General features: G+C 42.3%; 1 protein-coding gene across 1 annotated transcript; it reads right to left on the reverse strand.

Moving 5' to 3' along the window:
* Nucleotides 1-19692: 19692 nt before the first annotated feature.
* LOC114453585 (uncharacterized) lies at nucleotides 19693-23648 on the reverse strand. Its single transcript, XM_028433537.1, has 11 exons — nucleotides 23490-23648; nucleotides 23292-23408; nucleotides 23061-23205; nucleotides 22839-22952; nucleotides 22584-22723; nucleotides 21169-21313; nucleotides 20979-21092; nucleotides 20739-20883; nucleotides 20268-20416; nucleotides 20032-20171; nucleotides 19693-19844 (listed from the first exon to the last, which is right to left on the reverse strand). The coding sequence occupies exons 2-11, from the start codon at nucleotides 23389-23391 to the stop codon at nucleotides 19693-19695; spliced, it is 1344 nt and encodes a 447-aa protein (XP_028289338.1). The 5' UTR covers nucleotides 23392-23408; nucleotides 23490-23648.
* Nucleotides 23649-23886: the final 238 nt, after the last annotated feature.

A 23886-nucleotide genomic window follows, 5' to 3' on the forward strand; every position in this document is an offset into this window, starting at 1 on the left:
ATTTATGGCATTCCAGGGATCATGGATCAATTTGCTTATATCAAAATACTTGGAGAGGAGATGCTGCCTTATGCTGAAGAGGAAATCTCCTTGAAATGGGTGTTTCAACAAGACAATGACCCCAAACACACCAGTAAGCGAGCAGCATCTTGGTTCCAGACCAACAAAATTAAGGTTATGGAGTGGCCAGCCCAATCCCTGGACATTAATCCAATAGAAAACTTGTGGGGGGACATCAAAAATGCTGTTTCTGTGGCATTCCAATAAATTGTGGAAGGTTGTCAAATCATACTGGGCCAGAATATCTGTTTACAGGTGCCAGAAGTTGGTCAACTCCATGCAGCACAGATGTAAAGAAGTTCTCAAAAACAGTGGTTATACAACTAAATATTGTATATGTATATATGTATGTATATATGCAATTTCCCCATTGTGGGACTAATAAAGGTTTCTTAATCTTAATCTATATATATATATATGTGTGTGTATATATATATATATATATATATATATATATATATATATATATATATATATATACATATATATATACATATAGGTATATACGATATACCTTATCGTGGCGGAGGGGTTTGAGTGCCCAGATGATTTTAGGAGCTCTGTTGTCAGGGGGCTTAGGGCTTAATGTCCTCCCTTCCAGGGTCTCCCAAGGCAAACAGGTCCTAGCTGACGGGTCAGACTAAGAGTGGTTCAAAAACCCCTTTATGGATCATTTAAAACACAAGTTCCGTTATGGCACCTGGTATGGCACAGATGGGGCCCCACCCTGGAGGCAGGCCTGGGGTTGGGGTACGAATGCGAGCATCTTCCTCCTGGAGGCTGTCGTTGATCCCTCGTTTTTTTTCTGTAGAAGTGTAACTACTGTGACAATAAAGGTGCCACTGCTGGCTGTGAAAATGGACGCTGCAAGAAGTCTAACAAGCAAGCTGTAGGACAGCTTCACACCCTTCACATATCTGAACTATTACCCTCATATAAAATAATAACTCAACCTTGCAGCATGTTCATATCACTGTTCATTTCGAAATTAAGGTAATTTTGTAAGCATTGATTGAAATGTTTTGCACTGTCATAGGTAATAGTTTTCTTACCAGGGCCTAATGAGTGTTTGCAAACACATAAAAAGATCAGAGATGAGTTTATTAAAGTTGGAAAGAACAGTCATTTTAATTAGTAAAGACAACATTTGCTTTCAATCTATACAACACTGCAAATCGAGTGCATATAACGTAATATCATTTTATAAATAAAAACTACTTAGCAATATATCTTTTTCTGCTTCTGAGCAATCTCCCTCGGTTCCATAGCTGCAGGACTGGCATCTTCATAGAGCGGCTGTTTAACGTGTCTCCACAGCACCAAAATAAGTCGAGTAACAAACAGCACAGAGGCTAAAGCCAGCAGCACAGCTAAGAAGAGAAAGCCTAGTTAGTACAGCTAGAATACAATCAGGTTTTACACTGATTTCTGTTGTCGGCAAGTTTCCCTGTTCTATTGGATTCAGAATAATTTACAAATAATGATTGTTGTATTAATTTAGACCCCTGTCTCACATGAGGCTCCAGTGTCCTACTTGTGAAAAGTATATACAAAATAGCTTGAATGAAAGCTCAGAATGTCCCCTTTAAAATCATACCAAACATAATATAAATCATTGACATATGTCTTTAACAAGGGCCAATACCAAGATATGCACCAGTGTCCAAAATGCATTGTATTTTCATCCGGGGAGGGTAACTTTAACAGCTGATAACAATGATGTAGCTATGGAGCAACCATGTTGACCATTGACAGTAAAAACTATGGACGGAGCTTCCGTGACGTCACCCGTTTGTTTCTGAAGAGCCGTTTTGAGTCTCAGTGGGAGGTTCCGGGACGTGATGACCGCCGCCATGTTGGCAGCGTCACGTCAATTAAAACTCAGAATTTGGACAAAGAGGGGGAGCACGAGCGGGGTTTAGGGGGGCGGGCGATCGTGGAAGCAGGAAACTCACGCTGTGATACGTCAACTGTCTGTCACTCAAGCGGCAACGCCCATAATTAGGCGTAATTTTAAGTCCGAATACAATTGAAACGAGTGAGTTGTAAAAAAATTCACCCCCCGTACAATTGACACTAGAAGAGAACCTATCATCTGAGACCACAGCGATTTTTTGTACCAGGCTGTAAACATGTTCTTTTCTGCTGTGAAATCGGCCATTTTAACATGGGAGTCTATGGGAAATTACTCGCTTTTGGAGCCAACCCCCAGCTGTTGCAGCGTGAATTACAAGTTTTGACACTTCCGCATGGGCTTCCACTTTGAGCCCCGAAGGTTGCCGCTTGGTGTTGACAGATAGCTAGCTAGTTGTTGAAATCGTCCAGTCACTAGCATCCAAAGACACTTTCTAGACCTATGTTAGCTAATCACCAGCTAAGATATCACCGATAAATGTCGGTCTAATATGTCTAATATGACGTCACAGTGACATCAAAGGAACCATGGTTTCCATTGCTCAAAGTATGCTGAACGACAAAAGGGGAGGAGCTAATATGATGTCATCAAAGGACATCAAAGGAAACATAATATGATTTCAGAGCAGGCCGTCTTAGCTCAGAATCTGCCACGTCAACACAGTGACACAGTGAGTAAAACGCAGAATACGGAATATATACGAATACTTTAACAACATTCACCGACAGCGACAGGAATTCACTTCAAATGGAGCAGAACAATCAGACCAGCAACACCCTGATGAGACTGTGGGCCGCTCTGGGCCCGAAGCAGCGAAATGCTCAGGTCCCCGCCGACCTGGCTGCTGAGAAGGAACGCAAAGAAAGAAAGAAGCAAGAGAAGGAGCGCAAGGAGAGAGAGAAGCAGGAGAAGAAGAAGCGCAAGAAGGCTGCAAAGAAAGAACAGCAGGGCTGTTCCACGTATGAGGACCTGGTCTCTGAAGCTTGCTCCCTGAAGACTCAGATGGAGAAGATTTACCAGAGTTTGGTGGAACAAAGCAGCTTGCTGACCAGGCTGGCCGAGCAGCATGCCTCCTTAGAAAAGCAGCTGAGAGAAGAGAGGGAGGCAAAGGAAAAATGTTTAGAAGAACTTCGCCAAAGAGATGACAAATATGAGAAGCTGACAGGTGACCTTGACCAGGCCAACCAGACTGTCCTGGAAAAAGCAGAAGGAGAAGACCTGCAGGAAGAGTCAGAGGAAGAGGTCGACCAGACCACCGCTCCAAAGAAGGAGCAGCTTTTGAGAGAGCTTAGAAACAACAAAATGTTTCAGAAACTGGCTGCTCAAAACAAGGCTTTCTAGAAGAAATAGGAGCAGGAAAAGCTGCAATCAGACCAAACTCTCAGAATTTCACTTGTTTTTCATTGAGCAGAGTTGAGCAGAGTATGCTGAACGACAAAAGGGGGATATGATGTCATCTAAGGACATCAAAGGAAACATAATATGATGTCAGAACAAACAGTCTTAGCTCAGTAGTTGCCACGTCAACACAGTGACACACAGTAAAACACAGAACACGGAATATACGGAATACTTTAACAACATTCACCAACAGCGATGGGAATTCATTTCAAATGGAGCAGAACAATCAGACCAGTAACATCCTGATGAGACTGAGGGCCGCTCTGGGCCCGAAGCAGCAAAACGCTCAGGTCCCCGCCGACCTGGCTGCTGAGAAGGAGTGCAAAGAAAGAAAGAAGCAGGAGAAGAAGGAGCGCAAGGAGAGAGAGAAGCAGGAGAAGAGAGCGCAAGGAGGCTGCAAAGAAAGAACAGCAGGGCTGTTCCACGTATGAGGACCTGGTCTCTCAAGCTTGCTCCCTGAAGACTGAGATGCTGAAGACTCACCAGAATTTGGTGGAAAAAAGCAGCTTGCTGATCTGGCTGGCTGAGGTGAATGCCTCCTTAGAAAAGCAGAAGAGAGGGAGGCAAAGGAAAAATGCCTTAATGATATGCTGCTGTTATGTCAGTGTTTGGAAGAACTTCGCCAAAGAGATGACAAATATGAGACGCTGACAGGCGACCTTGACCAGGCCAACCAGACTGTCCTGGAAAAAGCAGAAGGAGAAGACCTGCAGGAAGAGTCAGAGGAAGAGGTCCACCAGACCACCGCTACACAGTAGGAGCAGCTTTTAAAGAGCTTAGAGACAACAAACTGTTTCAGAAACTGACTGCTCAAACAGGAGCAGGAAAAGATTAGAGGCTGCGATCAGATCAAACTCTCAGAATTTCATCTGTTTTTTTTTCCACTAGATTTCAATTATGTGGAAAAAAGTCTCAGAAAATGTATGTGCACAAAAAATAACATTAAATTAAAAAAAAATACAGTTGTGTTGTTGTTGTTTTTGTTAGTCTGGTTGTCATAGTGATGGGGAGTATTTGCGTCATGTGGGTGTAGGTGGTGACAAATGGGATGTATAAAACGGGCAGTCACTCACCGGTCCGGGTGTGAAGAGAGGAGGAAGCTGGGTAGCCACAGTTTTTGTTGGCTGCAGTATCGCAGTGTCGTAATATATAACGCATAACTAAACGTACCATAGCGCACACCTTTACACCTTCATCCCACGTTTATTCTTTTTAGTTTTCATTTCTACAATGCAGTGTTCTATTTCATGATCATCTATATAAAATCTCATCAAGAGGAAGCCGGATTCAGTGTCTTATTTATTACAGCGCATCAGACAAATAGGTAGGGCCCATCTCTCTTCTCATCTGGCGACTTTGGAGTTTTGAGGAAGTCACCACAGGTTGTGTTCAAAATAATAGCAGTCCAACATGAGTATCCAGAGCAAACACTGATTTGGTATAAATCATATTATTATGTTGCAAATTTACCAGTAGGTGTAGTAGAATCAGAGAAGCCAGCAGACTGAATGCTTCTGAGTCTTTATAATTGAATAAAAAGGGGCTGTTCAAAATAGCAGTGTTGAGTTCAATCAATGAGGTCATTCATTATGTGAAGAAACAGGTGTCATTCAGGTGGCCCTTATTTAAGGATGAAGCCAGCACATGTTGTACATGCAACATCTCTCTCTTTTGTACACATCTCTTAAAACCTGAGAAAGATGGGTCATGAAGAACAGCGTGTTTTAATTAGAACATTGATGGGAGATGGAAAAACCGTTATAAAGAAGTGCAGAAAGTGCTAAAATGATCTCCAATGCTTTAAAATGGAAAGCCAAACAAGAGATACATGGAAGAAAATGGAGCAATAGCCAGAATGGCAAAGACTCAGCCAATGATCAGCTCCAGGGAGATCAGAGATAGTCTGAGGTTACCTGTGAGTACTGTGACAATTAAAAGATGCTTGTGTGAGGCTAATCTATGGGCAAGAAGCCCCTGCAAAGTCCCACTGTTAAAAAAAGATGTGCTGAAGAGGATGCAATTTGCCAAAGAACATATCGACTGGCCTAAAGAGAAATGGAGAAACATTTTGTGGACTGATGAAAGTAAGATTGTTCTTTTTGGGTCCAAGGGCCACAGACAGTTTGTCACAAACACTGAATTCAAGCCACAGTACACTCTGAAGACTGTGAAGCATGGTGGTGCAAGCATCATGACATGGGGCTGTTTCTCTTACTATGGTGTCAGGCCTATTTATGGCATTCCAGGGATCATGGATCAATTTGCTTATATCAAAATACTTGGAGAGGAGATGCTGCCTTATGCTGAAGAGGAAATCTCCTTGAAATGGGTGTTTCAACAAGACAATGACCCCAAACACACCAGTAAGCGAGCAGCATCTTGGTTCCAGACCAACAAAATTAAGGTTATGGAGTGGCCAGCCCAATCCCTGGACATTAATCCAATAGAAAACTTGTGGGGGGACATCAAAAATGCTGTTTCTGTGGCATTCCAATAAATTGTGGAAGGTTGTCAAATCATACTGGGCCAGAATATCTGTTTACAGGTGCCAGAAGTTGGTCAACTCCATGCAGCACAGATGTAAAGAAGTTCTCAAAAACAGTGGTTATACAACTAAATATTGTATATGTATATATGTATGTATATATGCAATTTCCCCATTGTGGGACTAATAAAGGTTTCTTAATCTTAATCTATATATATATATATATGTGTGTATATATATATATATATATATATATATATATAGGTATATATGATATACCTTATCGTGGCGGAGGGGTTTGAGTGCCCAGATGATTTTAGGAGCTCTGTTGTCAGGGGGCTTAGGGCTTAATGTCCTCCCCCCCAGGGTCTCCCAAGGCAAACAGGTCCTAGGTGACGGGTCAGACTAAGAGTGGTTCAAAAACCCCTTTATGGATCATTTAAAACACAAGTTCCGTTATGGCACCTGGTATGGCACAGATGGGGCCCCACCCTGGAGGCAGGCCTGGGGTTGGGGTACGAATGCGAGCATCTTCCTCCTGGAGGCTGTCGTTGATCCCTCGTTTTTTTTCTGTAGAAGTGTAACTACTGTGACAATAAAGGTGCCACTGCTGGCTGTGAAAATGGACGCTGCAAGAAGTCTAACAAGCAAGCTGTAGGACAGCTTCACACCCTTCACATATCTGAACTATTACCCTCATATAAAATAATAACTCAACCTTGCAGCATGTTCATATCACTGTTCATTTTGAAATTAAGGTAATTTTGTAAGCATTGATTGAAATGTTTTGCACTGTCATAGGTAATAGTTTTCTTACCAGGGCCTAATGAGTGTTTGCAAACACATAAAAAGATCAGAGATGAGTTTATTAAAGTTGGAAAGAACAGTCATTTTAATTAGTAAAGACAACATTTGCTTTCAATCTATACAACACTGCAAATCGAGTGCATATAACGTAATATCATTTTATAAATAAAAACTACTTAGCAATATATCTTTTTCTGCTTCTGAGCAATCTCCCTCGGTTCCATAGCTGCAGGACTGGCATCTTCATAGAGCGGCTGTTTAACGTGTCTCCACAGCACCAAAATAAGTCGAGTAACAAACAGCACAGAGGCTAAAGCCAGCAGCACAGCTAAGAAGAGAAAGCCTAGTTAGTACAGCTAGAATACAATCAGGTTTTACACTGATTTCTGTTGTCGGCAAGTTTCCCTGTTCTATTGGATTCAGAATAATTTACAAATAATGATTGTTGTATTAATTTAGACCCCTGTCTCACTTGAGGCTCCAGTGTCCTACTTGTGAAAAGTATATACAAAATAGCTTGAATGAAAGCTCAGAATGTCCCCTTTAAAATCATACCAAACATAATATAAATCATTGACATATGTCTTTAACAAGGGCCAATACCAAGATATGCACCAGTGTCCAAAATGCATTGTATTTTCATCCGGGGAGGGTAACTTTAACAGCTGATAACAATGATGTAGCTATGGAGCAACCATGTTGACCATTGACAGTAAAAACTATGGACGGAGCTTCCGTGACGTCACCCGTTTGTTTCTGAAGAGCCGTTTTGAGTCTCAGTGGGAGGTTCCGGGACGTGATGACCGCCGCCATGTTGGCAGCGTCACGTCAATTAAAACTCCGAATTTGGACAAAGAGGGGGGGCACGAGCGGGGTTTAGGGGGGGCGGGCGATCGTGGAAGCAGGAAACTCACGCTGTGATACGTCAACTGTCTGTCACTCAAGCGGCAACGCCCATAATTAGGCGTAATTTTAAGTCAGAATACAATTGAAACGAGTGAGTTGTAAAAAAATTCACCCCCCGTACAATTGACACTAGAAGAGAACCTATCATCTGAGACCACAGCGATTTTTTGTACCAGGCTGTAAACATGTTCTTTTCTGCTGTGAAATCGGCCATTTTAACATGGGAGTCTATGGGAAATTACTCGCTTTTGGAGCCAACCCCCAGCTGTTGCAGCGTGAATTACAAGTTTTGACACTTCCGCATGGGCTTCCACTTTGAGCCCCGAAGGTTGCCGCTTGGTGTCGACAGATAGCTAGCTAACTGTCAACACCAAGCGGCAACCTTCGGGATGTTGAGAACCTATCATCTGAGACCACAGCGATTTTTTGTACCAGGCTGTAAACATGTTCTTTTCTGCTGTGAAATCGGCCATTTTAACATGGGAGTCTATGGGAAATTACTCGCTTTTGGAGCCAACCCCCAGCTGTTGCAGCGTGAATTACAAGTTTTGACACTTCCGCATGGGCTTCCACTTTGAGCCCCGAAGGTTGCCGCTTGGTGTTGACAGATAGCTAGCTAACTAGCTAGCTAGCTAGTTGTTGAAATCGTCCAGTCACTAGCATCCAAAGACACTTTCTAGACCTATGTTAGCTAATCACCAGCTAAGATATCACCGATAAATGTCGGTCTAATATGTCTAATATGACGTCACAGTGACATCAAAGGATCCATGGTTTCCATTGCTCAAAGTATGCTGAACGACAAAAGGGGAGGAGCTAATATGATGTCATCAAAGGACATCAAAGGAAACATAATATGATTTCAGAGCAGGCCGTCTTAGCTCAGAATCTGCCACGTCAACACAGTGACACAGTGAGTAAAACGCAGAATACGGAATATATACGAATACTTTAACAACATTCACCGACAGCGACAGGAATTCACTTCAAATGGAGCAGAACAATCAGACCAGCAACACCCTGATGAGACTGTGGGCCGCTCTGGGCCCGAAGCAGCGAAATGCTCAGGTCCCCGCCGACCTGGCTGCTGAGAAGGAACGCAAAGAAAGAAAGAAGCAAGAGAAGGAGCGCAAGGAGAGAGAGAAGCAGGAGAAGAAGAAGCGCAAGAAGGCTGCAAAGAAAGAACAGCAGGGCTGTTCCACGTATGAGGACCTGGTCTCTGAAGCTTGCTCCCTGAAGACTCAGATGGAGAAGATTTACCAGAGTTTGGTGGAACAAAGCAGCTTGCTGACCAGGCTGGCCGAGCAGCATGCCTCCTTAGAAAAGCAGCTGAGAGAAGAGAGGGAGGCAAAGGAAAAATGTTTAGAAGAACTTCGCCAAAGAGATGACAAATATGAGAAGCTGACAGGTGACCTTGACCAGGCCAACCAGACTGTCCTGGAAAAAGCAGAAGGAGAAGACCTGCAAGAAGAGTCAGAGGAAGAGGTCGACCAGACCACCGCTCCAAAGAAGGAGCAGCTTTTGAGAGAGCTTAGAAACAACAAAATGTTTCAGAAACTGGCTGCTCAAAACAAGGCTTTCTAGAAGAAATAGGAGCAGGAAAAGCTGCAATCAGACCAAACTCTCAGAATTTCACTTGTTTTTCATTGAGCAGAGTTGAGCAGAGTATGCTGAACGACAAAAGGGGGATATGATGTCATCTAAGGACATCAAAGGAAACATAATATGATGTCAGAACAAACAGTCTTAGCTCAGTAGTTGCCACGTCAACACAGTGACACACAGTAAAACACAGAACACGGAATATACGGAATACTTTAACAACATTCACCAACAGCGATGGGAATTCATTTCAAATGGAGCAGAACAATCAGACCAGTAACATCCTGATGAGACTGAGGGCCGCTCTGGGCCCGAAGCAGCAAAACGCTCAGGTCCCCGCCGACCTGGCTGCTGAGAAGGAGTGCAAAGAAAGAAAGAAGCAGGAGAAGAAGGAGCGCAAGGAGAGAGAGAAGCAGGAGAAGAGAGCGCAAGGAGGCTGCAAAGAAAGAACAGCAGGGCTGTTCCACGTATGAGGACCTGGTCTCTCAAGCTTGCTCCCTGAAGACTGAGATGCTGAAGACTCACCAGAATTTGGTGGAAAAAAGCAGCTTGCTGATCTGGCTGGCTGAGGTGAATGCCTCCTTAGAAAAGCAGAAGAGAGGGAGGCAAAGGAAAAATGCCTTAATGATATGCTGCTGTTATGTCAGTGTTTGGAAGAACTTCGCCAAAGAGATGACAAATATGAGACGCTGACAGGCGACCTTGACCAGGCCAACCAGACTGTCCTGGAAAAAGCAGAAGGAGAAGACCTGCAGGAAGAGTCAGAGGAAGAGGTCCACCAGACCACCGCTACACAGTAGGAGCAGCTTTTAAAGAGCTTAGAGACAACAAACTGTTTCAGAAACTGACTGCTCAAACAGGAGCAGGAAAAGATTAGAAGCTGCGATCAGATCAAACTCTCAGAATTTCATCTGTTTTTTTTTTCCACTAGATTTCAATTATGTGGAAAAAAGTCTCAGAAAATGTATGTGCACAAAAAATAACATTAAATTTAAAAAAAAATACAGTTGTGTTGTTGTTGTTTTTGTTAGTCTGGTTGTCATAGTGATGGGGAGTATTTGCGTCATGTGGGTGTAGGTGGTGACAAATGGGATGTATAAAACGGGCAGTCACTCACCGGTCCGGGTGTGAAGAGAGGAGGAAGCTGGGTAGCCACAGTTTTTGTTGGCTGCAGTATCGCAGTGTCGTAATATATAACGCATAACTAAACGTACCATAGCGCACACCTTTACACCTTCATCCCACGTTTATTCTTTTTAGTTTTCATTTCTACAATGCAGTGTTCTATTTCATGATCATCTATATAAAATCTCATCAAGAGGAAGCCGGATTCAGTGTCTTATTTATTACAGCGCATCAGACAAATAGGTAGGGCCCATCTCTCTTCTCATCTGGCGACTTTGGAGTTTTGAGGAAGTCACCACAGGTTGTGTTCAAAATAATAGCAGTCCAACATGAGTATCCAGAGCAAACACTGATTTGGTATAAATCATATTATTATGTTGCAAATTTACCAGTAGGTGTAGTAGAATCAGAGAAGCCAGCAGACTGAATGCTTCTGAGTCTTTATAATTGAATAAAAAGGGGCTGTTCAAAATAGCAGTGTTGAGTTCAATCAATGAGGTCATTCATTATGTGAAGAAACAGGTGTCATTCAGGTGGCCCTTATTTAAGGATGAAGCCAGCACATGTTGTACATGCAACATCTCTCTCTTTTGTACACATCTCTTAAAACCTGAGAAAGATGGGTCATGAAGAACAGCGTGTTTTAATTAGAACATTGATGGGAGATGGAAAAACCGTTATAAAGAAGTGCAGAAAGTGCTAAAATGATCTCCAATGCTTTAAAATGGAAAGCCAAACAAGAGATACATGGAAGAAAATGGAGCAATAGCCAGAATGGCAAAGACTCAGCCAATGATCAGCTCCAGGGAGATCAGAGATAGTCTGAGGTTACCTGTGAGTACTGTGACAATTAAAAGATGCTTGTGTGAGGCTAATCTATGGGCAAGAAGCCCCTGCAAAGTCCCACTGTTAAAAAAAGATGTGCTGAAGAGGATGCAATTTGCCAAAGAACATATCGACTGGCCTAAAGAGAAATGGAGAAACATTTTGTGGACTGATGAAAGTAAGATTGTTCTTTTTGGGTCCAAGGGCCACAGACAGTTTGTCACAAACACTGAATTCAAGCCACAGTACACTCTGAAGACTGTGAAGCATGGTGGTGCAATCAACTGTCAACTGTCTGTCACTCAAGCGGCAACGCCCATAATTAGGCGTAATTTTAAGTCCGAATACAATTGAAACGAGTGAGTTGTAAAAAAATTCACCCCCCGTACAATTGACACTAGAAGAGAACCTATCATCTGAGACCACAGCGATTTTTTGTACCAGGCTGTAAACATGTTCTTTTCTGCTGTGAAATCGGCCATTTTAACATGGGAGTCTATGGGAAATTACTCGCTTTTGGAGCCAACCCCCAGCTGTTGCAGCGTGAATTACAAGTTTTGACACTTCCGCATGGGCTTCCACTTTGAGCCCCGAAGGTTGCCGCTTGGTGTTGACAGATAGCTAGCTAACTAGCTAGCTAGCTAGTTGTTGAAATCGTCCAGTCACTAGCATCCAAAGACACTTTCTAGACCTATGTTAGCTAATCACCAGCTAAGATATCACCGATAAATGTCGGTCTAATATGTCTAATATGACGTCACAGTGACATCAAAGGATCCATGGTTTCCATTGCTCAAAGTATGCTGAACGACAAAAGGGGAGGAGCTAATATGATGTCATCAAAGGACATCAAAGGAAACATAATATGATTTCAGAGCAGGCCGTCTTAGCTCAGAATCTGCCACGTCAACACAGTGACACAGTGAGTAAAACGCAGAATACGGAATATATACGAATACTTTAACAACATTCACCGACAGCGACAGGAATTCACTTCAAATGGAGCAGAACAATCAGACCAGCAACACCCTGATGAGACTGTGGGCCGCTCTGGGCCCGAAGCAGCGAAATGCTCAGGTCCCCGCCGACCTGGCTGCTGAGAAGGAACGCAAAGAAAGAAAGAAGCAAGAGAAGGAGCGCAAGGAGAGAGAGAAGCAGGAGAAGAAGAAGCGCAAGAAGGCTGCAAAGAAAGAACAGCAGGGCTGTTCCACGTATGAGGACCTGGTCTCTGAAGCTTGCTCCCTGAAGACTCAGATGGAGAAGATTTACCAGAGTTTGGTGGAACAAAGCAGCTTGCTGACCAGGCTGGCCGAGCAGCATGCCTCCTTAGAAAAGCAGCTGAGAGAAGAGAGGGAGGCAAAGGAAAAATGTTTAGAAGAACTTCGCCAAAGAGATGACAAATATGAGAAGCTGACAGGTGACCTTGACCAGGCCAACCAGACTGTCCTGGAAAAAGCAGAAGGAGAAGACCTGCAAGAAGAGTCAGAGGAAGAGGTCGACCAGACCACCGCTCCAAAGAAGGAGCAGCTTTTGAGAGAGCTTAGAAACAACAAAATGTTTCAGAAACTGACTGCTCAAAACAAGGCTTTCTAGAAGAAATAGGAGCAGGAAAAGCTGCAATCAGACCAAACTCTCAGAATTTCACTTGTTTTTCATTGAGCAGAGTTGAGCAGAGTATGCTGAACGACAAAAGGGGGATATGATGTCATCTAAGGACATCAAAGGAAACATAATATGATGTCAGAACAAACAGTCTTAGCTCAGTAGTTGCCACGTCAACACAGTGACACACAGTAAAACACAGAACACGGAATATACGGAATACTTTAACAACATTCACCAACAGCGATGGGAATTCATTTCAAATGGAGCAGAACAATCAGACCAGTAACATCCTGATGAGACTGAGGGCCGCTCTGGGCCCGAAGCAGCAAAACGCTCAGGTCCCCGCCGACCTGGCTGCTGAGAAGGAGTGCAAAGAAAGAAAGAAGCAGGAGAAGAAGGAGCGCAAGGAGAGAGAGAAGCAGGAGAAGAGAGCGCAAGGAGGCTGCAAAGAAAGAACAGCAGGGCTGTTCCACGTATGAGGACCTGGTCTCTCAAGCTTGCTCCCTGAAGACTGAGATGCTGAAGACTCACCAGAATTTGGTGGAAAAAAGCAGCTTGCTGATCTGGCTGGCTGAGGTGAATGCCTCCTTAGAAAAGCAGAAGAGAGGGAGGCAAAGGAAAAATGCCTTAATGATATGCTGCTGTTATGTCAGTGTTTGGAAGAACTTCGCCAAAGAGATGACAAATATGAGACGCTGACAGGCGACCTTGACCAGGCCAACCAGACTGTCCTGGAAAAAGCAGAAGGAGAAGACCTGCAGGAAGAGTCAGAGGAAGAGGTCCACCAGACCACCGCTACACAGTAGGAGCAGCTTTTAAAGAGCTTAGAGACAACAAACTGTTTCAGAAACTGACTGCTCAAACAGGAGCAGGAAAAGATTAGAGGCTGCGATCAGATCAAACTCTCAGAATTTCATCTGTTTTTTTTTCCACTAGATTTCAATTATGTGGAAAAAAGTCTCAGAAAATGTATGTGCACAAAAAATAACATTAAATTAAAAAAAAAATACAGTTGTGTTGTTGTTGTTTTTGTTAGTCTGGTTGTCATAGTGATGGGGAGTATTTGCGTCATGTGGGTGTAGGTGGTGACAAATGGGATGTATAAAACGGGCAGTCACTCACCGGTCCGGGTGTGAAGAGAGGAGGAAGCTGGGTAGCCACAGTTTTTGTTGGCTGCAGTATCGCAGTGTCGTAATATATAACGCATAACTAAACGTACCATAGCGCACACCTTTACACCTTCATCCCACGTTTATTCTTTTTAGTTTTCATTTCTACAATGCAGTGTTCTATTTCATGATCATCTATATAAAATCTCATCAAGAGGAAGCCGGATTCAGTGTCTTATTTATTACAGCGCATCAGACAAATAGGTAGGGCCCATCTCTCTTCTCATCTGGCGACTTTGGAGTTTTGAGGAAGTCACCACAGGTTGTGTTCAAAATAATAGCAGTCCAACATGAGTATCCAGAGCAAACACTGATTTGGTATAAATCATATTATTATGTTGCAAATTTACCAGTAGGTGTAGTAGAATCAGAGAAGCCAGCAGACTGAATGCTTCTGAGTCTTTATAATTGAATAAAAAGGGGCTGTTCAAAATAGCAGTGTTGAGTTCAATCAATGAGGTCATTCATTATGTGAAGAAACAGGTGTCATTCAGGTGGCCCTTATTTAAGGATGAAGCCAGCACATGTTGTACATGCAACATCTCTCTCTTTTGTACACATCTCTTAAAACCTGAGAAAGATGGGTCATGAAGAACAGCGTGTTTTAATTAGAACATTGATGGGAGATGGAAAAACCGTTATAAAGAAGTGCAGAAAGTGCTAAAATGATCTCCAATGCTTTAAAATGGAAAGCCAAACAAGAGATACATGGAAGAAAATGGAGCAATAGCCAGAATGGCAAAGACTCAGCCAATGATCAGCTCCAGGGAGATCAGAGATAGTCTGAGGTTACCTGTGAGTACTGTGACAATTAAAAGATGCTTGTGTGAGGCTAATCTATGGGCAAGAAGCCCCTGCAAAGTCCCACTGTTAAAAAAAGATGTGCTGAAGAGGATGCAATTTGCCAAAGAACATATCGACTGGCCTAAAGAGAAATGGAGAAACATTTTGTGGACTGATGAAAGTAAGATTGTTCTTTTTGGGTCCAAGGGCCACAGACAGTTTGTCACAAACACTGAATTCAAGCCACAGTACACTCCGAAGACTGTGAAGCATGGTGGTGCAATCAACTGTCAACTGTCTGTCACTCAAGCGGCAACGCCCGTAATTAGGCGTAATTTTAAGTCCGAATACAATTGAAACGAGTGAGTTGTAAAACAATTCACCCCCCGTACAATTGACACTAGAAGAGAACCTATCATCTGAGACCACAGCGATTTTTTGTACCAGGCTGTAAACATGTTCTTTTCTGCTGTGAAATCGGCCATTTTAACATGGGAGTCTATGGGAAATTACTCGCTTTTGGAGCCAACCCCCAGCTGTTGCAGCGTGAATTACAAGTTTTGACACTTCCGCATGGGCTTCCACTTTGAGCCCCGAAGGTTGCCGCTTGGTGTTGACAGATAGCTAGCTAACTAGCTAGCTAGCTAGTTGTTGAAATCGTCCAGTCACTAGCATCCAAAGACACTTTCTAGACCTATGTTAGCTAATCACCAGCTAAGATATCACCGATAAATGTCGGTCTAATATGTCTAATATGACGTCACAGTGACATCAAAGGATCCATGGTTTCCATTGCTCAAAGTATGCTGAACGACAAAAGGGGAGGAGCTAATATGATGTCATCAAAGGACATCAAAGGAAACATAATATGATTTCAGAGCAGGCCGTCTTAGCTCAGAATCTGCCACGTCAACACAGTGACACAGTGAGTAAAACGCAGAATACGGAATATATACGAATACTTTAACAACATTCACCGACAGCGACAGGAATTCACTTCAAATGGAGCAGAACAATCAGACCAGCAACACCCTGATGAGACTGTGGGCCGCTCTGGGCCCGAAGCAGCGAAATGCTCAGGTCCCCGCCGACCTGGCTGCTGAGAAGGAACGCAAAGAAAGAAAGAAGCAAGAGAAGGAGCGCAAGGAGAGAGAGAAGCAGGAGAAGAAGAAGCGCAAGAAGGCTGCAAAGAAAGAACAGCAGGGCTGTTCCACGTATGAGGACCTGGTCTCTGAAGCTTGCTCCCTGAAGACTCAGATGGAGAAGATTTACCAGAGTTTGGTGGAACAAAGCAGCTTGCTGACCAGGCTGGCCGAGCAGCATGCCTCCTTAGAAAAGCAGCTGAGAGAAGAGAGGGAGGCAAAGGAAAAATGTTTAGAAGAACTTCGCCAAAGAGATGACAAATATGAGAAGCTGACAGGTGACCTTGACCAGGCCAACCAGACTGTCCTGGAAAAAGCAGAAGGAGAAGACCTGCAAGAAGAGTCAGAGGAAGAGGTCGACCAGACCACCGCTCCAAAGAAGGAGCAGCTTTTGAGAGAGCTTAGAAACAACAAAATGTTTCAGAAACTGACTGCTCAAAACAAGGCTTTCTAGAAGAAATAGGAGCAGGAAAAGCTGCAATCAGACCAAACTCTCAGAATTTCACTTGTTTTTCATTGAGCAGAGTTGAGCAGAGTATGCTGAACGACAAATGGGGGATATGATGTCATCTAAGGACATCAAAGGAAACATAATATGATGTCAGAACAAACAGTCTTAGCTCAGTAGTTGCCACGTCAACACAGTGACACACAGTAAAACACAGAACACGGAATATACGGAATACTTTAACAACATTCACCAACAGCGATGGGAATTCATTTCAAATGGAGCAGAACAATCAGACCAGTAACATCCTGATGAGACTGAGGGCCGCTCTGGGCCCGAAGCAGCAAAACGCTCAGGTCCCCGCCGACCTGGCTGCTGAGAAGGAGTGCAAAGAAAGAAAGAAGCAGGAGAAGAAGGAGCGCAAGGAGAGAGAGAAGCAGGAGAAGAGAGAGCGCAAGGAGGCTGCAAAGAAAGAACAGCAGGGCTGTTCCACGTATGAGGACCTGGTCTCTCAAGCTTGCTCCCTGAAGACTGAGATGCTGAAGACTCACCAGAATTTGGTGGAAAAAAGCAGCTTGCTGATCTGGCTGGCTGAGGTGAATGCCTCCTTAGAAAAGCAGAAGAGAGGGAGGCAAAGGAAAAATGCCTTAATGATATGCTGCTGTTATGTCAGTGTTTGGAAGAACTTCGCCAAAGAGATGACAAATATGAGACGCTGACAGGCGACCTTGACCAGGCCAACCAGACTGTCCTGGAAAAAGCAGAAGGAGAAGACCTGCAGGAAGAGTCAGAGGAAGAGGTCCACCAGACCACCGCTACACAGTAGGAGCAGCTTTTAAAGAGCTTAGAGACAACAAACTGTTTCAGAAACTGACTGCTCAAACAGGAGCAGGAAAAGATTAGAGGCTGCGATCAGATCAAACTCTCAGAATTTCATCTGTTTTTTTTCCACTAGATTTCAATTATGTGGAAAAAAGTCTCAGAAAATGTATGTGCACAAAAAATAACATTAAATTTAAAAAAAAATACAGTTGTGTTGTTGTTGTTTTTATTAGTCTGGTTGTCATAGTGATGGGGAGTATTTGCGTCATGTGGGTGTAGGTGGTGACAAATGGGATGTATAAAACGGGCAGTCACTCACCGGCCCGGGTGTGAAGAGAGGAGGAAGTTGGGTAGCCACAGTTTTTGTTGGCTGCAGTATCGCAGTGTCGTAATATATAACGCATAACTAAACGTACCATAGCGCACACCTTTACACCTTCATCCCACGTTTATTCTTTTTAGTTTTCATTTCTACAATGCAGTGTTCTATTTCATGATCATCTATATAAAATCTCATCAAGAGGAAGCCGGATTCAGTGTCTTATTTATTACAGCGCATCAGACAAATAGGTAGGGCCCATCTCTCTTCTCATCTGGCGACTTTGGAGTTTTGAGGAAGTCACCACAGGTTGTGTTCAAAATAATAGCAGTCCAACATGAGTATCCAGAGCAAACACTGATTTGGTATAAATCATATTATTACGTTGCAAATTTACCAGTAGGTGTAGTAGAATCAGAGAAGCCAGCAGACTGAATGCTTCTGAGTCTTTATAATTGAATAAAAAGGGGCTGTTCAAAATAACAGTGTTGAGTTCAATCAATGAGGTCATTCATTATGTGAAGAAACAGGTGTCATTCAGGTGGCCCTTATTTAAGGATGAAGCCAGCACATGTTGTACATGCAACATCTCTCTCTTTTGTACACATCTCTTAAAACCTGAGAAAGATGGGTCATGAAGAACAGCGTGTTTTAATTAGAACATTGATGGGAGATGGAAAAAACCGTTATAAAGAAGTGCAGAAAGTGCTAAAATGATCTCCAATGCTTTAAAATGGAAAGCCAAACAAGAGATACATGGAAGAAAATGGAGCAATAGCCAGAATGGCAAAGACTCAGCCAATGATCAGCTCCAGGGAGATCAGAGATAGTCTGAGGTTACCTGTGAGTACTGTGACAATTAAAAGATGCTTGTGTGAGGCTAATCTATGGGCAAGAAGCCCCTGCAAAGTCCCACTGTTAAAAAAAGATGTGCTGAAGAGGATGCAATTTGCCAAAGAACATATCGACTGGCCTAAAGAGAAATGGAGAAACATTTTGTGGACTGATGAAAGTAAGATTGTTCTTTTTGGGTCCAAGGGCCACAGACAGTTTGTCACAAACACTGAATTCAAGCCACAGTACACTCTGAAGACCGTGAAGCATGGTGGTGCAAGCATCATGACATGGGGCTGTTTCTCTTACTATGGTGTCAGGCCTATTTATGGCATTCCAGGGATCATGGATCAATTTGCTTATATCAAAATACTTGGAGAGGAGATGCTGCCTTATGCTGAAGAGGAAATCTCCTTGAAATGGGTGTTTCAACAAGACAATGACCCCAAACACACCAGTAAGCGAGCAGGTTATGGAGTGGCCAGCCCAATCCCTGGACATTAATCCAATAGAAAACTTGTGGGGGGACATCAAAAATGCTGTTTCTGTGGCATTCCAATAAATTGTGGAAGGTTGTCAAATCATACTGGGCCAGAATATCTGTTTACAGGTGCCAGAAGTTGGTCAACTCCATGCAGCACAGATGTAAAGAAGTTCTCAAAAACAGTGGTTATACAACTAAATATTGTATATATATATATATATATATATATATATATATATATATATATATATATACCTTATCGTGGCGGAGGGGTTTGAGTGCCCAGATGATTTTAGGAGCTCTGTTGTCAGGGGGCTTAGGGCTTAATGTCCTCCCCCCCAGGGTCTCCCAAAGCAAACAGGTCCTAGGTGACGGGTCAGACTAAGAGTGGTTCAAAAACCCCTTTATGGATCATTTAAAACACAAGTTCCGTTATGGCACCTGGTATGGCACAGATGGGGCCCCACCCTGGAGGCAGGCCTGGGGTTGGGGTACGAATGCGAGCATCTTCCTCCTGGAGGCTGTCGTTGATCCCTCATTTTTTTTCTGTAGAAGTGTAACTACTGTGACAATAAAGGTGCCACTGCTGGCTGTGAAAATGGACGCTGCAAGAAGTCTAACAAGCAAGCTGTAGGACAGCTGTTTAACCCTTCACATATCTGAACTATTACCCTCATATAAAATAATAACTCAACCTTGCAGCATGTTCATATCACTGTTCATTTTGAAATTAAGGTAATTTTGTAAGCATTGATTGAAATGTTTTGCACTGTCATAGGTAATAGTTTTCTTACCAGGGCCTAATGAGTGTTTGCAAACACATAAAAAGATCAGAGATGAGTTTATTAAAGTTGGAAAGAACAGTCATTTTAATTAGTAAAGACAACATTTGCTTTCAATCTATACAACACTGCAAATCGAGTGCATATAACGTAATATCATTTTATAAATAAAAACTACTTAGCAATATATCTTTTTCTGCTTCTGAGCAATCTCCCTCGGTTCCATAGCTGCAGGACTGGCATCTTCATAGAGCGGCTGTTTAACGTGTCTCCACAGCACCAAAATAAGTCGAGTAACAAACAGCACAGAGGCTAAAGCCAGCAGCACAGCTAAGAAGAGAAAGCCTAGTTAGTACAGCTAGAATACAATCAGGTTTTACACTGATTTCTGTTGTCGGCAAGTTTCCCTGTTCTATTGGATTCAGAATAATTTACAAATAATGATTGTTGTATTAATTTAGACCCCTGACATGTTGTTGATGTGATGTGTGTGGATATCATCATATCGTCATCTTACCAATAAAGATGCCATTGCGACTTGGGGATTTATCATCATAGTTTTTGTCCAAGTTTCCAGACAGAGCCCAGATCATGACAGGGTAGGTGATGCAGATATACCTCACATGCTTGTCCAGGACGGAATTTTCCAAAACAAACCTACCAGCAAATAAACATACCACGTTTGAATCTCACACTATTTTTTCCATTAAATAATTTTATGAATTTTTTTTCTTTATGTTTTTTTCAACTCACCATACAAGTAACAAAACAGCCAAAATAGAGTATGAGATAGTGGCAGCATCTGTCGCGGACACCTTGGCTTCATAGGTCAGTACTATGGTCAGGTTGATAAGTGTTGCGATGGTTGTCCATGTTGTGTAGATCATCACACCGTTCTGAACCTGCACATGTGGTAATAAAAAGAATGTTATGTTGCACAATTTTATGTTTTGTATATTACGGTATGTCTGTTCTATTGTGACTGAGAAATGTAATTATGTCACATTTACTTGAATATTAAAATAGTATGAGAATGTGCATTAGAATTACAAAGCAATTACATAGTGTGTTAAAAACATATTTTAAGATTAAGATTAAGAAAAAGATTAAGATTAAGATTAAGAAAACCTTTATTTGTCCTACAATGGGGAAATTGCGTTTGTTCAGATTACCCTAAACTAATACCCTTGCACAGGCCTCATTTAGTTCATCCAGCATACTAACCACCACACGGAGAAGCCACAGATCTGCCTTGTGGTATTTCTTGAGCCAAGCTCCATAAATGTGAAGCCCATGGCAGATAAAGCAGATCATAGTGTAGTTTGTGCAGATGACCAGGATGAGGAAAACCAGTGCAGGAATCATCAGACTTTACAAGGGAACAACAGGAGATCACTGTTTAAAAAACTTGTTGTTGTTGATTTCACCATAATGTACACAGTGACACAGACTTGAGTTTCTTACCCTCTGTCCCACACCAGCAGCCATCCAATATTAAAGCACAGATTGAGACACCAGCTAATAAAAAATCCATAGGGCAGCACTGCAGGGCTGCAGTACACATATCCATATCCATTCCTGCAAGACAAAAGAACCACAACTTTTATTTTCCTTTTCACTTTTTGTTAGCTTAAAATGTAAACTGTGGACACACTTTCTGCAAAGACCAGCAACAATGTAGATAATCATCGCTGTCAGCCAGACATAGATAACACTCCAGATGTTAAAGGTCCATCCTGAAGGTGTGAGCTGAGTGTCAAACACAGCAGACACATTTGCAGTGGTGGTTGTATAAAGACCTAAAGAAAGATGAAAAAACATGTAACATTGGGTAATATTTGTGATTTCACAATAATCCTGCTATGCTATAAGAATGTCCACATCAACCTAAACTAAACTTGAGAACTCAGTTGGTAAACAAAGCTTCAGCATACCTGTTCCAATTACAGACAGCCCATTGAATGCCAGACTTATCCCATAGGCAACAACAGACACCGCTATTGCAGTGAGACGCCCTGGATTGTGTGCTCCCATGGTCCACTGTGAAAAATCTGTGGAAATATTTCACTAAATTAAAAACATTACAGTTATTATATATAACAAAAAAGATTTCAACTCACTGATTTATTTCAAAGGGAAACAAGTGAAGACTACAGTCAAATCATAGCTTTCTTGTAAAAAGTTTCAAAAGCTGCTTGTATAATTACATAAATATTTCCATGTGTGTCCACTGCATGCTGGATTTGGCATAATAAATAATAGCAGGATATCAATAAGCTGTCCAAATGATGATTGACGAGAGGAAACATACCTTGTTTTGCTCCTCCTTGTATGAAAACAGTCACCAGCGTGTAGAGGACTAGCTGTGCAGAGGACAGGAATGCCTGTGTCTTATATAGAAATGTTTGTTGTATAAGAGGAATGTTTATGACCACTCTTATCTTTTTTTTTTTATGGGGCGGTAATTGTTAAGTGTGTGTGACCGAAGGTAGGGGGAGCTGCGTTATATATCTCTTCTGATAAATACACGTGCAGCTCAGGTGAAATGTGAAATGGGATTTTTATGATTTAGGAGGTTTTTAGGACATGATAGATACATTAATTATTTTTATTTTTACTGCACAAAACACTGAATAACACCAACATTCATTTTTAACAGCATAAAAAAAACACATTACTTTTTTCATTTTCATTTTTAGATTAAAAAAACACTTTGTATGATCAAACTTTGTATGATATCAGCTGAGTGCTTTAAGCTCATGGATCATGTTTGAAGTCACATGTGTCACTGTGATCTTATGTCACTTATGAAGCATGTATAACTGCATCAGTGTGCTCACTTAAAGATCTTCATCTGCTTCTCAGCAGTCTCCATTGGAGACATGGCCTCTGGGTTCACATCTGTATATAATGGATATTTTATTTGCCTCCAGACAACCCGAAATATCCGTGTGACACACAAAGTGCAGGCTACAGCCAGCAGGGCAACTACAGTGGAGAGAGAATCAGTTAGTACAGTATTATTCACAGTCAATATTGATTCAGAGGCTTTTTTTCTCTCTTTCTCACCGATGAAGGTGTTGTTGCGAGTTGCAGAAGCAGCGTTGTAGTTTTTTGTGAACACCCCGGCCAAAGCCCAAGTCACAGCAGGGTAAATGCTGAGAATGAACCTCACATGTTTTTCAATGACAAAGTTTTCCAAAATAAACCTGTAAAAGACCAACACATTTACTCCAGGGATGTTTTTTTAAAGCCTGTGACAACTAATTAAAGTTGAGGTCGATTTCAGGTGTAAATAGCATCCCACATTAGAGAGGTTCTCACTTTCTGTCCCACAGAAACAACCAGCCTAAGTTGAGGGCAAGGTTTAGGCACCAAGCGCCAAAGAATCCATGTGGCACAACAGCAGGGCTGCAGTAGACGTAACCATAGGCATTCCTACAGAAAGACAGGGAAATATAGTAACTCAGAAAACAACACAGCATGTGTTTGTAGTTATTGTTGTAGTTATATACATTTAAGGAGGTTATCTCTTTAATATCTTACTTTCTAAAGATGCCAGAGATGAGGTACACCAACACCAAGGCCAGAAAGGTGTAAATGATTGGCCATATGGCAAAGGTCCATCCTGAAGGTGTGATCTGAGTCACAAACTCATCTGAAATGTTACGGGTGCTCGACAAAAAAGGGTCTGACAAAGACAAAATCAGGCTCATTTAGACATTAAGGAATACTTGATTTAATCATTCTTATATTGCACAGAGTGCTTTAACTTACGTATTCCCGGTGCTGCCAGAGCAGAGAGCACCATAGTGAGGATGAAGAGGGTTGATGCCAGCACTATGGCAAGCACAAGGCTAACGCTGTGTTTTGCCATTGTGGATGAGTCACCTTCTAAAGTGTAAACAGAGAAGGATTATAGATCAAGTTTTATGTCAGTATAATGTTGATCAGCATGAATAAAGACAGACATACCGTGTATTATGTGTCCTTGAAGAGAGCAGTAAACACAGAGCCTGCTGTTGCGGAGCCACTTCTCTTTTAAGGGAGCTGCTTATGAAACATTGAGGCTTTTATGGCACGTGTTTGACAACTATAACACCAAAGCAATACGTATTACACCGAGTTCCATAATTATAAACACATATAAGAGCTCAACTTTGCCCCGGCAGTCATGTTTGGTAACATGTCTTTATTACATTACGCCGTGTGGAGGCGAGACCACTGAAGAGTTATCTAAGCTTTCAGTGACTTAATCATCAGCTTTGAAATGTTAACCAGCTGCCAGCTGGAGATAATTAATCATTAATCCCACAGAAGGTACATTAAAGAGGCAGTTATTACTGGATGACAGGGTGAATTACTCAGGAAC

The sequence above is a fragment of the Parambassis ranga genome, chromosome 20 (genome assembly GCF_900634625.1).
Source record: "Parambassis ranga chromosome 20, fParRan2.1, whole genome shotgun sequence".
NCBI lineage: Eukaryota > Metazoa > Chordata > Actinopteri > Ambassidae > Parambassis > Parambassis ranga.

Coding starts and splice junctions, on each gene's coding strand:
- LOC114453585 (XM_028433537.1), bottom strand. CDS start 23,391: ATGGCAAAACACAGCGTTAGCCTTGTGCTTGCCATAGTGCTGGCATCA. Junction 22,724..22,838: donor TTGTTTCTGTGGGACAGAAA/GTGAGAACCTCT, acceptor GGTCTTTTACAG/GTTTATTTTGGAAAACTTTG. Junction 21,314..22,583: donor TCGCAACAACACCTTCATCG/GTGAGAAAGAGA, acceptor ATCTTTCTTTAG/GTCTTTATACAACCACCACT.